General features: G+C 40.7%; 1 protein-coding gene across 4 annotated transcripts in view; it reads right to left on the bottom strand.

Annotated features, from left to right (window-relative positions):
* Positions 1-277: 277 nt before the first annotated feature.
* Positions 278-18,326, bottom strand: part of fnta (farnesyltransferase, CAAX box, alpha) — a 35,333-nt gene continuing 17,284 nt past the window's right edge. Inside the window, exons 10-20 of one of the 4 annotated variants that reach the window (XM_061833992.1) lie at positions 18,111-18,250; positions 17,878-17,966; positions 13,617-13,702; positions 11,645-11,759; positions 11,281-11,385; positions 7,073-7,199; positions 4,390-4,538; positions 4,156-4,218; positions 2,334-2,523; positions 1,366-1,415; positions 278-1,002 (exon numbers count right to left, since the gene is read on the bottom strand). In XM_061833992.1, the coding sequence (XP_061689976.1) occupies positions 987-1,002; positions 1,366-1,415; positions 2,334-2,523; positions 4,156-4,218; positions 4,390-4,538; positions 7,073-7,199; positions 11,281-11,385; positions 11,645-11,759; positions 13,617-13,702; positions 17,878-17,966; positions 18,111-18,250 (1,130 nt within the window). In that variant the 3' untranslated portion in view covers positions 278-986. Of the gene's footprint in view, positions 1,003-1,365; positions 1,416-2,333; positions 2,524-4,155; positions 4,219-4,389; positions 4,539-7,072; positions 7,200-11,280; positions 11,386-11,644; positions 11,760-13,616; positions 13,703-14,011; positions 14,195-15,159; positions 15,525-17,877; positions 17,967-18,110; positions 18,251-18,326 lie in introns of those variants that run through there. The other 3 variants (XM_061833991.1, XM_061833995.1, XM_061833993.1) reach the window with 3 other exon arrangements.

The following is an 18,326-nucleotide window of genomic DNA, read 5'->3' as shown; positions in this document are numbered from 1 at the left end:
AAGTAAAAAAAACTAAAAATAAAAAGAGGGGGATAGCACTTTAAATGAAGGAAACACCTGGAGGAAGAAATTTGAATCGATTTGGGAGGTCCCAGACTGTGAGATGTTGCTGAGTCCTAATCTGTGTTCATCAATTTGGTTTTTGCCTCAAGAGGACAACTAAGTGGAGCAAAAAAAAAACCAAATTGTTTGGATAAAACTGGCCTCTTTGATCACTACTGAATCTTTAAAGAAGAGAAAGGAGTAACTGATGAAGGAATGAAGAGGTGAGTCACAATCGAATTTAAATGTTTTAAGACATTTTAAAGTACAGCAACAGCAGCCAAATGAATGAATGAACCCTGGTGGCAAAAAATTTATCATGATTTTGAAGGGGGGCACGGCGGTGGTTGCTTAGCACATCTGCCTCACAGTTCTGAGGACCTGGGTTCAAATCCAGACTTTCCCTGTTTGGATGTTCTCCCCATGCCTGTGTGGGTTTTCTCAAACATCCCAAAAACATGTCCAGCAGGTCAACTGAAAACTCTAAATTGCCCGTAGCTGTGAATGGAAGTGTGACGCGTTGTTTCTTTATGCCCTGAAATTGGCTGGCGACCAGTTAAGGGTGTACCCCGCCTCTCGGTTGAAAACAGCTGACACAGGCACCAACAAGTCAACTACTCAAGTGATAAGCAGTATGGAAACTAGATGGATTGTTTTTAAGAAAGGACTTTACACAATTGCTTTATACGTACATGATCCATTCTCATTACTCTCCCTCTATGATCCACTGTGTAGGGTATTTAAAAAAAATAGCAAAGTACTATAATAATAACAAAAAACAATAAGTAGGAGTGGATTGGACTAGTGGAATTAGTTCATTTCCTGCTGCTCAGCTGTCAAGGATGGAAGTTCGGCGTTGACTGGCTCACTCGATCCGTATTTGTTCCTTAGAGAACGTCCTAAAAAGAGCCAATACTCCTTGCGGATGGTGTCCTTCTCCTGGGCTAAAAGTTCAGAAATCTTGGAAAAAGAAAAGGAAATACAGGAACGGTGTCAGAGAACATGTACCCTTAACTATTAACCATTCTTTTTGATCAATACTGACATTGTTGACAAAGACTCAATAAATACAATGGACCCATGGAATTTACACTCAAACTAATTCAGGCACCTATTGAATTTTTTACGTTATAGTAGTCAGAATACAGTTAGTTCGAGTTATCTCCCAATAGTTTTTTTGTTCACAAGAACCAGCACTTAATATCCTTCTGATATTACTACTTACTTTTTATAAACTATTTATGCTTGGCCACAGATATTTACCATTTATAAAAAAAAGTGTTTCGGTATGTAAAGAACCCAGAAACTTGATGATTGACTCACGGTGCAGCCCATAAGTGAAGACCTATTTTCAGCCTTTGTTTCAGGAATGACTAATAAAACAGACAAAACACAATACATGTATTTTCTTAATTATCCATAACTAAAATGCACATGAACACTCACTACGATGTCCAATAAATGGCAAAATACTTCGAAACAGGGTTCTCTGGGGCAATGATGTCGCGTGTGTCCTAGCAGAGCCATGAATAAAAAAATGGTATCAAAACATCCTGAAAACAACTTCTCACTCACAATCCAACAACACCTTAGTGATTTAAAAAAGATCTTGTGAGGTTGTGTTGTATGCGGTTGTAACGGGGCTAACAAATGCATTTTCTGCGCATGATGAAAATAAAGTTAATTCCCCAGTTAATTCCACCACTACCTGAGTCAGTGACCAGTAATACAGTGTTGGCTGTTTCAGACACACCTCCTACGCTCCTCTATGGAGCATAAAGTATGAATGCCTAATTTCCCCAATAACCATCACAAGCCATCTCAATTGGGAATTATTTTGATAAATATTCACCATTTCTGGAAATTATTAGCTTCAAAACTTGTTTCTGTCCCATGAGTTTTCAGTATGTACTGCCACCTATACGCTTCCAGGTGAAAGGCCAGAATACGCAGGGAAATAAAGAATACACATGATCTGGTCCATCAGTTCTGTATCCGTATCCGATGAAGAACAAATGAACTTGTAGCGTATTTTTGACGTATGCATTCAAAGTGTCTTAGCTCTCCCTGCGTCTAATCCCTACTGTTATAATTGGCCTCATCCCACCCTTTTTGGCAATTCCCCCCTTTTGATCTTTTTCTAGGCGTACGCACACCTTCTCTTGTGAGGAAAGTGGTTCAGAAAATCGGTGGATAGATTTTTGACCACTGAACCATTCAATTTCCAAGGGACTATTTCACAAAAAAAACAAAAGACAAACAATTCTAATACTGACAATTTAGTCACTTACTTCTAGAGCTCTTTTTAAAATTTCCACCCGGTCTTCCTCTGCTTGTCCTTTTTGACTGCTGTTCTCCAAAGTATCCTCATAACAATCAAAAAGAAATGCGAGAAGGTATGAAGAACAATGAGTCTCCTTTAGCTCTAGGACTTTCTCCAGCAGGTCAGGCTGAGATGATAAACCTCTGTGCTGAAACATCCTGGGGGAGGAATAAAAACACAGTTGGCAGGAAGTATCAATAAGAAAAGGAGGTAACAATTGATGAATCGACACATTTTATATTCCCACTATCCAGCATAGAGTTCTCCCTTGCAGGGGTTGTATTGTCAGTGTGACAACTGAATCAGAATCAGCTTTAATGGCCAAGTGTGTAAAAACACACAAGGAATTTTTCTACAGTAGTCAGTGCTGCCCTGGTACAACATTCAGAACAAAGAACAAGGAACATTTCTGTTTATAGGAACTAATCTTTAAAAGATTGCAAGATGTAAAATCTGTACAGATACGTGTGTTACCAATGTCAATTGTGCGAATTGAGCAGTTTAAAGTGACGAATTGTGCAGTCTACAAAATATAAAAAAAACAAATCTAAAAAAAATATATATATTACTAATAGTGACTGGACCAGGATGATCTGAGTGAGTGTCCTAACATGGCACAAGGCATAAAAATAGTAGGTTCGCTGGTCAAGAATTTAATGACTTAATTGCCAGAGGGGAAAAAACAGTTTGAATGCCTGCTACTTTTGACCTTCATTGATCTAGAGTGCTTTCCCGACGGAAGGAGCTGGAAGAGCTGGTGGCCAGGATGCGGAGGGTCCGAAAGGATCCTGCCTGCCCTGGACCTAGTTTGTGTTGCGTGCAAGTCCTCGATAGTGTGTAGCGTCGTGCCGACAATCCGTTTCGCGTCATGCCGACAATCCGTTTAGCGGTTTTGATTGTCCGTTGCAGTCGGAGTTTGTCCTTTCTGTGGCGGCCACAAACCAGACTGTGATGAAGGTACACAGTACTGATTGGATAACCGCTGTGTAGAACTGTCTCAGCAGGTCTTGTGACAGGCTGCATTTCTTCAGAAGCCGCAAGATGTACATCCTTTGCTGGGCTTTTTTGAGGATGGAGTTGATGTTCATCCCCACTTCAGAACTTGAAGGTCTCGACAGTTGACAAGATAGTCGGACAGCGTCAGGGGCACCTGTGGTGAAGGATGCCTCTCAAAGTCCACAGTCATTTCCACAGTCTTTAGAGTGTTCAACGCCAGGTCTTGAATCTCTTAAATTTAATTTAATTAAAAGATACTTGAACTCCTCCAATAGGGGCAGGATCGCATCTCTGACCTAGAAAGGGCATGTCACCCTTTTCCGACTGAGGACCATAGTCTAAGATTTGGAAGTGTTGATTCTCACCCCAGCTGCTTCACACTCAGGTGTTAACCACCCCAATGAGCGTTGGAGATCATGGCTTGATGAAGCCAACAGAACTACATCATCTGGAAAAAGCAGAGATGGAATACTGAGGCCACCAGACTGGACCCCGCCAAACCTCAGCCTGTATCGGGGTTCGGTACCCCATAATCCTTTAGCATTCTCCACAGGACTGAGGGACATGGTCAAACGCATTCTCCAAAGCCACAAACAAATGTAGACTGGTTAGAGAAACTCACATGCACCCTCGAAGATCCTGCCAAAATAGTTCTCAAAGAAAATATTGCAAGGAATTTGGGGATCTAACCATCCAGTCCATGTCATGATAGAATAAAAAAAAATATATACAGTATATGGAGAATCGCTGCACGTAAGTGGTAAGGGCAAAAACGTTGTTGGAAAATGTCTTACCCTTTCAAATAGTTCCACACGCTTTCATTGTGGGGGGCCTTTCTGATCTGGGTCAGACAGTATCTTACATGAAATTACAAACAAAAGAAGATGAAATCAGTTGTACAACTCAAAATGCAAGAATGGTGCAGCATAACCAATTAAACTGTGTGTATCACGTGGTGATTGTTGGTATTGCAATTATTAGGAAAAAATGCAAATTGAAGAGGCTCTCAAAAATATTGCCACACTTACTCAATCTCTCGCTCAAGTATAGCTTGATCCAAGAACCCTGTAGTGTGTGAAATCACAAAATGCCTCTGGTTCCATGCAGAATTATTCCTCACATCTTCATCCAAGAGATTCTCAACAAATTCCAGCTCATTGTCCCACAGTTTATATTCCTGATGGTTTGGTGAGCAGGAAAAAAGAAAAAAAAAGTTAGCAGAAGCATGGAAAAGTTTGTATTTGACAGTGATTCTACACTGCAAGGTTGAAGTGACATTACAAATTCAACTATATACAGTGAAGAAAATAAGGATCAGCTCTGAGCCCCTTCGTGTTTGCAGTGGTAATGGATAGGCTGACAGATGAGGTTAGACTGGAATCCCCTTGGACCATGATGTTCGCAGATGATATTGTCATATGCAGTGAAAGCAGGGAGCATGCAGAGGAACAATTGGAAAGATGGAGACATGCACTGGAAAGGAGAGGAATGAAGATTAGCCGAAGTAAAACAGAATATATGTGCGTGAATGAGAAAAGTAGAGGGGGAAGAGTGAGGCTACAGGGAGAAGAGATAGCGAGGGTGGACGACTTCAAATACTTGGGGTCAACAATACAGAGCAATGGAGAGTGTGGTCAGGAAGTGAAGAAACGGGTCCAAGCAGGTTGGAACAGCTGGCGAAAGGTGTCTGGTGTGTTATGTGACAGAAGAGTGTCTGCTAGGATGAAGGGCAAAGTTTACAAAACAGTGGTGAGGCCGGCCATGATGTACGGATTAGAGACGGTGGCTCTGAAGAAACAACAGGAAGCTGAACTGGAGGTGGCAGAAATGAAGATGTTGAGGTTCTCGCTCGGAGTGACCAGGTTGGATAGGATTAGAAATGAGCTCATTAGAGGGACAGCCAAAGCTGGATGTTTTGGAGATAAGATTCGAGAGAGCAGACTTCGATGGTTTGGACATGTTCAGAGGCGAGAGAGTGAGTATATTGGTAGAAGGATGCTGAGGATGGAGCTCCCAGGCAAAAGAGCGAGAGGAAGACCAAAGAGAAGGTTTATGGATGTGGTGAGGGAAGACATGAGGGCAGTTGGGGTTAGAGAGGAAGATGCAGGAGATAGGCTAAGATGGCAAAAGATGACACGCTGTGGCGACCCCTAACGGGACAAGCTGAAAGGAAAAGAAGAAGACAGTGAAGAAAATAAGTATTTGAACACACTGCTTTTTTGCAAGTTCTCCCACTTAGAAATCATGGAGGGGTCTGAAATTTTCACCATAGGTGCATGTACACTCTGAGAGAGATAATATAAAAAGAAAAATCCAGAAATCACAATGTATGATTTTTTTAAGGATGTATTTGTGTGATAGACCTGCAAATAAGTATTTGAACAGGAGGGATTTTGGCCCACTCCTCCACACAGATCTTCTCTAGATCAGACTGGTTTCTTTGCTGTCCCTGAGGAACACAGAGTTTCAGCTCCCTCCCAAGATTTTCTTATGGCTTCAGGCCTGGAGATTGCCTAGGCCACGCCAGAACCTTGATATGCTTCTTACTCAGCCACTCCTTGTTTTCTTTGAGTGTGTGCTTCGGGTCATTATCATGTTGAAATACTCAGCCACGACCCATCTTCAATCCTCTAACTGAGGGAAAGAGGTTGTTCCCCAAAATCTCACAATACATGGCCGTGGTCGGCCTCTCCTTAATGCAGTGCAGTCTTCCTGTCACATGTGCAGAAAAACACCCCCAAAGCATGATGCAACCACCCCCATGCTTCACAGTAGGGATGATGTTCTTGGGATGGAACTCATCATTCATCTTCCTCCAAACACGGTTAGTGGAATTAGGACTAAAAAGTTCCATTTTAGTCTCATCTGACCACAAAACTTTCTCCCATGACTCCTCTGTATCATCCAAATGGTCATTGGCAAATTTACGACGGGCCTTGACGTGCTGGTTTAAACAAGGGAACCTTCCGTGCCATGCATGATCTCAAACCATGAGATCTTAGTATATTACCAACAGTCACGTTGGAAACGGTGGTCCCAGCTCTTTTCAGGTCATTGACCAAGTCCTGTCGTGTAGTCCTGGGCTGATTCCTTACCTTTCTAAGGATCATTGAGACCCCAGGTGATATCTTGCATGGGGCTCCACTCTGATTGAGATTGACCGTCATGTTTAGCTTCTTCCATTTTCTAATGATTGCTCCAACAGTGGACATTTTTTCACCAAGCTGCCAGCCACTGCTGCTTACCAGACAAATACCACCCACCATCCCCCCAGAAATGGGTGTATGTAGTTCATTAAAAGAAATGGGGATGAGTGCATGTGTGATGCATTCAAATCCTAGAGAGTAGGCAGGGTGGAGAGGCAGGGTGCCTGGACCGGAAAACAGCACTGTAGTCATGATTATTTATTATTATTATTGATACACAGAAATATTTTCTGTTACTGTTCATTTGTAACTATTTATTTGATTTTTGCCCAAACAACACTGCACTGAAAATATGAAATTAATCCCTAAATTAAGTGCCCTGGGATTGGCTGGCAACCAGTTCAAAATGTACCCGCCACCTGTCCGAAGATTGCTGGGATAGGCTCCAACACTGCGAGGACAAGCGGTTCAGAAATTGGATGGATAGAACCCTGAATTAAACCATCATTGAATCCGGCATCCATGCAGACATGAGAAATCTCTGGAAAGTAGTTGGACCACCAACCTGGATGACCCACTGCCTGTGCTGCCAGGCATGGTAGTTCTTTGCATCTTGGCTGAGGATGTCTGCAATGAACTCCAGCTCCTCTGAGGGATCGTTCAACCATTCAACTACTATTCGTCTGTGATGCCTGGAAGAGTGAAATACTTAAATTTTTTAAATTGAAAATGACCAGGAATACAGTACAATATTCCTCTTTCTTTTAGAAAATAACTACCTGTCATGCTTATTTCCATAAAGGTATACCAAAACCTTTCAATCTGAATACCTGTGAAGTCATAAAACCTAGTTTGACCAAATTTCTCTTTAGCCACAAAAAAAATCCAGTCATATAAGACATAAGCATATTCTGAAAATATATTTACAGTAGGTATAGAAAGTTTTCATTTTAATACTGTATTGCAGCCATTTGCTACAAATCATTTAAGTTCATGTTTTCCCTCAACGTACACACAGCAACCCATATTCCCAGAAAAATAAATCAGAATTGTTGAAATTGTTGCAGATTTGTTAAAAAAAAGAACTGAAATATCACACAGACAGACATTTCAGACATTTTGTTCAGTCTTTAGTAGACATAACTTCTTGAGCCAATACAGCCATGAGTCTTTTTGGGGAAAGGTTATTCACATCTTGGATTTGGGGATCCTCTGCCATTCCTCCACGCAGATCCTCGCTTGGTCTGTCAAGGTGGATGGACAGCTATTTTCACGTCCCTCCATAGATCCTCAAACTGGATTTAAGTCAGGGCACGGAGTTGCTTTAATGTCACTGTGTTATTTTAGCTGCCGTGCTTAGGGAAATTGTGTTGTTGGACAACAAACCAAATCTAAGGTCCCGAGCACTCAGGAGATTTTTGGTCCAGAATATCCCTATAGTTAGTGAGTTAGTTAGGTGCATTCCTCTTTCCTTCGTTTGCAACCATTTGTCCTCTCCCGACATCTGAAAAGACCCCACCCCTTTGTCCCCCCAGCATGATGCTGCCACCACCACGCTTAACTGTAGGGACTATATTGGACAGGTGATGAATAGTGCCTGGTTTAGAATGAATGCCAGCAAGTTCTCTCGTGGTATCATCAGACCAGAGAATCTTATTTCTCACGAAGTTGAAGTGTCAGGTTTTTTGGGCTTTCATGTATCTTGCACTGAGGAGAGGCTTCTGTTGGGCCACTCTGCTATAAAGTTTCGAATGATGAAGGGCTGTGGTGATGGTTGACTTTCTAGAACTTTCTCCCATTTACCCATCTCATCTCTGGAGGTCAGCCACAGTAATCTTTGGGTTCCTCTTTATCTCTCTTACCAAGGCTCTTCTCAAATTTCTGTTTGTCCAGAAGACCAGCTCTAGGAAGGGGTCTGATTGGTCCAAATGTCTTTCGTTTAATAATTATGGAGACCACTGTATGCTTAGAAACCTTCAGTATAGCAGATATTTGTTTTTAACCTTGGGGAGATCTGTGTCTTGCAACAATTCTGTCTCTGCACGCTTCAGGCAGTTCTTTTGACTTCATGAATCATGAAGTCATTTTCTCTGACATTGACTGGGAGCTTTAAGGTCTTATATAGACAAGCGTGTGGGTTTCCTAAACAAATCGGTATAAATCAAACACAGCCAGACTCCAATGAAGGCGTGGAACTATTTCAAGGAAGATCAGAACACAAGGACAGTACGAGAGTTAAATGAGTGTCACAGTAAAGGGTCGAATAATTAAGGGTGCGACATTTCAGTTTTTATTTAATAAATTTGATAAAAATTTCAGCAAATCAGTTTTTTCCCCTCTCCATTCGGGGTGCTGTGTCCACATTGAGGAAAAAAAATGAGATTTTTTGGCAAATGGCTGTAGTATAACAAAGTTAATGACGTCTTACTAGTTTCCGTACCCACTGTATAAAGTGATTGCCTTAATTTACGACACAAATGTGCATCGCTTTTTAGATATTTGTCGTGGTCCGAGGGAACCGATGAGGCTACAGAGTTAAAATGTGACTACTAAAAAACAGAGGAAAAATACATCATTACATTAGTGATACAGTACTGTCTCACTAGTAGTCGTATTGTATCTAATCTAAGTGGTACCCGTTCCTCTGTCATGGCAGCTCGGTACAATATATGGTAGCTAAGTTTAGATTAAAATGGACATACTCTGGATAATTTACTTTTTTTGATTGATTGCATGATCAATTTTAGGGCTATGGAGTGCGCTCCCACCCATCAAGTGTGGAACTAAAGAACCAAGTAAATCTTTCACTATCAGCCAACAAACCCATATTCAATGAAGTTGGGGCAAGACACCATTTACAACTCATTATATTGACATTTTCTGTATTTAACTGAATACACTACAAAGGAAATGTTCAATGTTCAAATTGATAAAGTATCGTTTTTTAGAAAATAATCATTAAGTTTGAATTTTATGCCTGCAAGATGTTCCACAAAAGCTGGAACAGGTAGGACAAAAGACAAAGTTGAGGAATGCTCATCAAAAACATCCCACAGGTGAACAGGGTAATTGGGAATAGGTGAGTGCCACGATTGGGTATAAAAGGAGCTTCTCTGAACTGTTCAGTCATTCACAAGCAAAGATGGGGCAAGGTTCACCTCTTGGTGAACAAGTGCATGAGAAAATAGTCGGACATTTTAAGGACAATGTTCCACAATATAGTACAATTGCAAAGAATTTAGGGAGTTCATCATCTGCTGTCCATAATCTCATCAAAAGGTTCTGAGAATCTGGAGAAATCACTGGATGTAAGGGGCAAGTCCGAAAACCAACATTGAGTGCAAGTCATTAATCAACAACACCCACAAATGCTGCGGGCTTCTCTGGGCACGAGCTCATCTAAGATGGACTGATGCAAAGTGGAAGAGTTCAGTTCTCTACATTTCAAATTGTTTTTGGAAATGGTGGACATCGTGTACTCTGGGCCAGAACCATCCGGATAGTTATGGATGCAAATGTCAAAAGCCAGCATCTGTGATATTATGAGGCTGTGCCCGTGGGATTGGGATGGGTAACTCACAGATCAGTGCTGAACGATACATACAGGTTGTGGAGAAATATACGCTTGCTAAAAAAAAATTTAGTTTGAGCATCAAACATCTTGTCTTTGTAGTGTATTTAATTAAATGGTTGCACATGATTTGCAAATCATTGTGTTATGGTTTTATTTATGGTTTATACAATGTCGCAATTGAATTGGATTTGTATATCTGATGTGTCTGTGAGCAAGCCTGCACTTCAGCCCACCATCACGGAACAGTGGGGCTAATTTACATCACCACCCCCAAATAGTTTCTCTGTCAATGACTAAGGTTAAATTAGCCAGTGGTGGCCTCACGGATGTTAACAATTGAGTTTTTTTTTTTTTTTTGGAGACACAGACTAATGTCACATTTTTGATTACTGGTTGGTAAGATAATCGACAGTGTGGGATAGGCTGGGGGTATTTTGTATTTGAACAGGTATAAAAGTCTGATGTGATACAAATAGCCAAATAGACATTTCTCTTACATGACATCGCACATTTACGTATCACTAACTTGCCTCTTCAGCATAAAACATTACACACTTCATTCAGCAGGTCAGTGTTACAATAACACAGTGAAAGTAGTTCTCCTGCAATGTAGAAAGCACTGATAATAATTAAATCAAACTCAGAGAAGATACTTCTACCCTCACTTACCTTCGGACATACAGCCTTGTGTTTGTTTATATTGTCCACATTTAGTTGTACGTGCGGTCTTCCGTAAGCCTGAATCCATCGTAGACAATTCGTCAACTGTGTTTTAGCCTTTGGAAAATAAATCAACCGGGCCCCTTGTAACCTAGCAGGATATCTTTCATCAGAATTGCACGTTCCCCAAGCGCATCTGAGGACCATTTCCTTCGTAACATTAACTTTTCCAAGCGCACGCTACTGACAACCAGCATTGCTTGTGGGACAATATGGCGAGAGGGGCATGTCAAGCCAGGTGTTAAGACAATGCGGCTATCTGATTGGCTATTATTCTACAAGTGATTGACAGGTCAGAAAGGTCCATTGCCCGTAGGTGTGAATGTGAGTGCAAATGGTTATTATTCATATGTGCCCTGCCATTGGCGAGCAACCACTTCAGGATGAACCCCGCCCCTTTCCCAAAGATCGCTGGGATATGCTCCCAGCAGTATGGAAAATAGACGGATGGATGAAATCTACACTGGTTTGCCACTCACCAGACTTGGTAGTTTTTAGGTTGGTCCTCAATGATGGCAGTAATGTACCTCATTTCGTTCCGCAGGTCCTTTGACAACGCTTGTAGTAAAACTCGTCTGTAATGCCTGAATGTGCCGACAAAAAAAAGTTTTCCACAACAGAATTATCTACACGCCTATAGTAACTTCCAAATGTATGTATAACCTTTTGAAACTGTTTATAAGTGAACAAACCTTTCTAAAAACAATCACAACCAGCCAAAGGTAAGAACTGAACCTAATAAGTGAGTGTACTAATTGAAGCAATGGTGACCATTTCAAAGCAAATTATTTTCAATACACATCTAAACAATTTTTTAATAAAACAGGATAAGAGCAAGCTCACCACACTGTGTAATTCGCAGCATTCAGCTCAATAGCATCTGCTGTCAAGGTGAAAGCTCGTTCACTCTTTTCGTCATTCTTCAGCAGGGCACGGAAATAGTCAAAGACATCAGAGACTGTTGAAAAAGTTAGACACCAAAATCGACTATACTGGTTACTCTTATACCGCCATCCAATTAATATACGGTTTGAAGTCATTATGGTCTAAATTAAGGCAACAAATACTTGCAATTTTTGATAATGTAAAGGTTTATCAGGACACATTACATCATGGAGCGGCCTTCCCTTACTTTGCCCACCTCTAAATTAGTCATGTCCCAGTTTGAGCAGCTGTGTGTCCATCATAATTTAATTAAAACATAAATGAGTTCAGATAAAGGATTTCTAGAATAATTTGCAAATATGTGTAATTATTTTTCTTACACCATTACAATTAACAGGCGTTTAACTGCGATGTTGCTTTTTCTCTCCAGCAGGCACACAGATGCATTTATATACTATATGCCTTCACACAAAAATACCATTAGCAAGTGAAAGTTTTGTCCATCACACTAAATTTGCACCGTCAATGCAAGATTAGAGATAGTACAGCCCAAAGAATGTTATGAAGATACATCACTGAGTTTGGTGAAAAGCTGTAGTGTTGTTTAAATAGAAACTAATCTGAAATGCAACCAAAAATAGAAGAACTTCAATATTGAAAGGACTGCACAGCAATTCTGTTTTCCCTTTGTGGGAGGAGTGAAGACCAGTAAAATGTAAAGGTTAACTTCCACTGAGTTTTTATCCAACATGCTTTCAGAAATACACCTCAGGTCCAAAACATCGAAATAACCCGACGATCACACGCCGAACAGTTTTACTGTTGGCATTGGTTAAAGCATTGGTATGGTAAACCAGGGATCGTGAGTTCGTGCCTCACTGGGGCATCTACTCCCCAAGAGGGGTTGCGTCAGGGAGGGCATCCAGCGTAAAAACTGTGCCAAACAAATATAAGCGTTCATGTTACGCCGTGGCGACCCCTAACGGGACAAGCCAAGAGAAACATCTATTATAGTATGGCATTTTTAAGTGTTCACTGGCGATGAGGTGTTCAATGTGGGTTGATTAGCTCCACAGAGAGCAGCAATGTAATTTTTAATTTTACAACGGCCATTCTACATCAGCATTCCTAGTTTCTCCATTAGCGGACTGGCTCTGACAGTGGCTTGCTGAACTCCCAAAGCCTTGGCTTTGGAACCTTCTCAAGACTGAGATTTCAACCACTTTGTTTCATTTTTGTCCTTGAATGTGTTGGGATAGTGGCCTCCTCCATTTCTTTGAGATCTTGTAGCCAGCGGCCAATAAAATCAAACAGCTTTCCAAAGAGTGAGGTCAATCGCGGGTAATGTGCTTTATTTGAAGGGACAGATGGGTTTGATTTGTTTTAAATTTAATAAATCATATTGAACCTTCAGTTTGTATTTCATGAAAAATATTAAAGTGTGATAAATACATGAAGCAGACGGCATGGTGGAGCAGCTGGTAAAGCGTTGGCCCCACAGTTCTGAGGTCCGTGGTTCAATCCCGGACCCGATTGTGTGGAGTTTGCATGTTATCCTCGTGCCTGCGTGGGTTTCCTCCGGGTACTCCGGTTTCCTCCCGCATCCCAAAATCAGGCAACATTAATTGGACACTCTAAATTGCCCCTAGGTGTGATTGGGAGTGCAGCTGTTTGTCTCTATGTGCCCTGCAATTGGCTGGCAACCAGTTCAGGGTGTACCCTGCCTCCTGCCCGTTGACAGCTGGTATAGGCTCCAGCTCTCCCCGCAACCCTTGTGAGGATAAGCGGCTAAGAAAATGGATGGATGAAATACAAAGAAAAGAGAGCAAACGCTTTATCATTGCATTGTAACTTTTGGATAATTTTGCAGATGGGATTAAAATAAACAGAACAAAAAGGCATAGATAAGCGGCATCTGTATTGAACTTACACTTTTCTGAATAAGCAATTTTGACAACAGGGTTCGGTCCATCATCTTGAGGAACAGGCTCCAAGTCAGCCCACTCCTTCCTGTCTCTGAAACACAGAACACGAACCTTGATAATTGATATTAATAAAATCCTGCTCTAAATTCAGACCTAGACACATATATGACAGATAGTGGAACTTGATAAGAAAGTAATTTCACAAGAACGAAAATAAAAATAAAACAAAACAAAAAGAGAATGGCAAATACTTCACCATGCCCAATGACTGTTCTTGGGAAATATAGTGGCTTCAAACCTAACCATGCATTCTACACTCAAAAGTAAATTAAGTGGATATTCTATATAGTGTAAGAGAACTAGCACATTGCACAACTACGTTTCTAGAACGGAACAATACCTGTAAAACATGTATGGATGAATGACATAGTCATCATCGACGTGGTCCCCCACGTCTGCATTTAAATACTCATCTTCTTTAAATGTCAATGAATTGTTGGAAAGGTCCTCAATATCCGACATTGCTAACTGAGTTTATCAATCACAACGGTCTGCGAAGGAAAGGCATGGACGCAATTTCCGGTTTTACTGAAAGATGCATTTAAGTTCAGTGGGACATTTTGGAACAGCAGAAAAACATACGGGCAGTTGTTCAGCACGTTTCAGTATCGATGTAATTTGTGTATACAGTACAAAAATTCGACACCCCATTCATGTCGTTTCTTATCAATGTATTTTTTCGTGTTAAATAGTGTTCATAAAGGAGTTTAACACGTTATCGTCTGTCCCCTCTCCCACTCGACTTACTTTGCAGGTCTGTCCTTGTGATAAGTTTACATTATTTATCTGTCGTATTAGAAAATTCATTTTACATCTCAGTGTTAAATCTTAACTTATATAAACAGGAAACAATTTTGTTTCGTCCTGGTATTACATTTTTTTCACAGTATTAATCCAATGATCTTTGTGTATCCACAGGAATGACTGCAGTTCTTCCTATGAAATTAATTTTACTAACAGTGAAACTGAAATTAAGTTGCAAACACTGATGACAAACTGCACTACATATCTATACAGTACATTCACATTCTCAGGCAAACATTTGGGGTCATCCATCCATTTTCTGAGCCGCTTATCCTCACAAGGGTCTACGAAGCCTATCCCAGCTGTTATCAGGGAGAGTACACACTGAACTGGTTTCCAGTCGATCACAGGGCACAGGGAGACAGACAACAGTCACACTCACATTCACACCTACGGGCAGGTTAGAGTTTCCAATGAATGCATATTTTTGGGATGTGAGAGGAAACCAGAGTGCCTGGAGAAAACACACGCATGCACGGGGAGAACCTGCAAACTCTGCACAGGTGGGGCTGGGATTGAACCAGGGACCTCAGAACTGTGAGGCCTACACTGTACAGCTGCTCCACCGTGCCACCACATTTGGGGACAGAAAAATGAAAACTTATGAGGATCACATTCTGATGATTGGTATATTGTGTAGTCTGTTTACTTGGACAAATGTTGTGAAATAATTCCACTGAAAGGTCAAACTGAACTTTATTCGTAATTGACAACTCTGGACAATATAAAAATAAATAGATGATTTACAGTCAGTGGATCATAATACAAAGTGTTATCAAAACTATGTGTCAGGAAGAATGACAAATAGAACACGTGCATTAATCACCTTTCCACCAACTTAAACTGTATAAGGTGAGAACATTCCATGACCTGTCCAGCAAAATCGTTTTTCCAACACCGCCACCAGTTGATTGACTATAAAAATCATCTTTCAGGCTGGACAGATACATTGAATGATTTTTTTTTTTTTTTCTGAAGAGAATAATGACTTGACCCAAAGTGTTCAGTGACTGTCTTCTTGATCCAATCCATGTTTTTCAATATAGCGTCTGGGGGAGAAAAAAAACAAAGGCACTTTAATAGGAGTTTAATACAGTTGCAAACACTTATTTCAGTTTTTTCAAGTGACTTTTCTCCACCCATTAGTGCTGCTGTGCTCAGTTAAAATTGCTGTTTCACTGAAAACTATAATTCGGAAACTCCGTCATTCCCCTATATTGAAATTCAATAGAACCGAATCTGTTGCTTTGATATAACATACAGGGCTCATTGTATGTGATAATTCAACAATGTTTTTATTGTTTTGAAAGACAGCTAGTGTAGGAAAAAAGACAGATTTTTCAGAATAGGTAATTCTTGTAAATTAACTACAACTCCTGTGTTCTGAGCATGTATTACTTGGACGTTACTCATTACAGCCAGAGACCATGTCGGGCAGCAAAGAGGGCCATGGAAAGAGGCATGGATTTTGGTGTCATTGAATCCGGTCTGCATTTGTGTTGTTGGTCCAAACTTTTCCCACAGAGGTGGAAATCTCTTGGTGAACTGAAGAATTCAGCGGTCCTTTCACTGGGGCTCAGGCGCTAATATTTTGGACCTTTGAAACTTTGTGGGAACAGTTTGGAGATGGATCCTTCCTGTTCCAACATGTCTGATTACAATTCAAGGTTCGTAAAGACACAGATGAGAGAGATTAATGTGAATGTACCTGACTAGTCTGCACAATCCTGACCTCAACCCGATAAGAACACTTAAAAATAAGAACATGTGGAGACTGAGAACCAGGCGTCATCCAAAATCAGTCTGTAAACTCACAAAAATTCTCCTGGAAAAACGGTCATAAATTCAGATGAACTCATTCCTCAATCTTGCTGAAAGCCTTCACACAAGAGTTTAAGATGCTATAGTTGCAAAGGGTGGAACGTCATGTAATACTGAACACTACGCCTTATGAATGGGAAATCACTTAATATGACAATCAAGGCATGTGAGAAAATACATTTGGGAATAGGATATTTAAAAAACATAGAACTACAGCAAGATGTTGCTTTACAGAAGAATGTAGAAGGAGCTAATAGGCTTAATCGGCATTCTACCATCTCCTCTAATAGTTGCTTGGGTAAAATTGACTTTTTCTCCTCAAACTAAAAATGTTGCCGACTCTTTCTTCAAACCACACTAAGAACTAATCCAAATCAATTTGTAGTGATGATAGAAACATAGTGTAAGCATATCACATGTGCTAAAAACAGACTGGACAATATGCAGCGAGCAATACTCTTGTGCACTGATCCAAGATCTGCACATTGTAGCAAATTCTGCTTTTTTCCAAGGAAAGCTGAATGTTTTTTTCATTATTTATTTTTTTCTTAATAGCCACCTTTATGTTTTTTGCTTCAACAACAGCTTTAATTTATTAATTAAAAAAATCTTTATTTTCTAATGAGACAGCACGGTGGGGCAGCTGGTAAAGCGTTGGCCTCACAGTTCTGAGGTCCCGGGTTCAATCCCGGACCCGGCTGTGTGGAATTTGCATGTTCTCCCCGTGCCTGCGCAGGTTTCCTCCGGGCACTCCAGTTTCCTACCACATTCCAAAAACATGCAACATTAATTGGACACTCTAAATTGCCCCTAGGTGTTATTGTGATTGTGGCTGTTTGTCTCAATGTGCCCTGCGATTGGCTGGCAACTAGTTCAGGGTATACCCACCGCCTGCCCGTTGACAGCTCGGATAGGCTCTAGCACTCCCCGCGACCCTTGTGAGTATAGGCAGTGAAGAGGATGGATTGATAGTTTCTAATGAATGGATTATAATCCATCCATTTTCTGAGCATCTTATGCTCACAAGGGTGGTGGGAGTGCTGGAGCCTATACCGGCTATCAATATCAATGGGCATGAGGTGTAGTACACCCTGAACTGGTTGCCAGCCAGTCACAGAGCACATAGAAAGACAACAGTCACACTCACAATCAAACCTGGGGGTAATTCAGAGTCTTCAATTCATGCATGTTTTTGTGTGTGCCCACAGAAAACTCACAAAGGCACGGGGAGAACATGCAAATGCCACAGGTGGGGCCAGGATTTGAACCCCAGTCCTCAGAACTGTGATACCAACATTCAAACACATTATTATAATCCCTCAAATTTAAATTTAAATTATACTTCTATATTTTTGGTTACACACTACTCATAGCACACAAAGACAGTCCTGCAATGTGAAAATGACTCGGCTAAGTTTCGGAGGTGATTCAGTGCCTTGGCTCAGGGGCACCTCGATGGTCACCAGGATGCTAAAGACCATCTCTCAAACAACAACAGTAGTTTAAATTTATTTTTCTTGCAAATTATATGTAAATGTATATATGTTTATGACAGTATTGCTGACGATGAGGAAATCAAACCTTCTTGCAAATTTATACAGTGCGTCTTTCCTCTCTTGAAGGGACAAATGCCTGTCAGTCGGTGATTTCCCAAAAGATGTTGCAGCAGGCTGTGGAGAAGACAAAATGGAATTAGGTTACATTGAGCGATTACTTTAAAAAGATGGAAGAAGTGACAACTATAGTAGTTTTGTAGAACTTGTCACAAATTGTCCTATGACTGTCACATATAGGTATGAAATCAGAGATAATACCTTTATGGTCGGAGAACAACTTGAGGAATAAGAGCTGTTTACTGATGCTCCAAACAGTGACGTCTCAGTAACTTCTACTGAAGATTCCTCATTGTTTTCCAGGAGGTTTGTTATAGTGATGTTAACACAATTTGTTTTTGCTGTAAAATAACCAACAGGCAACTTTCAGATTCACTGCATAGAAGATGTAAATTGTTCAAACAGAGGTCATACTCA

This window comes from Syngnathoides biaculeatus, chromosome 11 (assembly GCF_019802595.1).
Source record: "Syngnathoides biaculeatus isolate LvHL_M chromosome 11, ASM1980259v1, whole genome shotgun sequence".
In the NCBI taxonomy this organism is placed as follows: domain Eukaryota; kingdom Metazoa; phylum Chordata; class Actinopteri; order Syngnathiformes; family Syngnathidae; genus Syngnathoides; species Syngnathoides biaculeatus.
The sequence above is the reverse complement of the archived record's forward strand: the minus strand, read 5'-3'. Positions and strand labels throughout refer to the sequence as shown.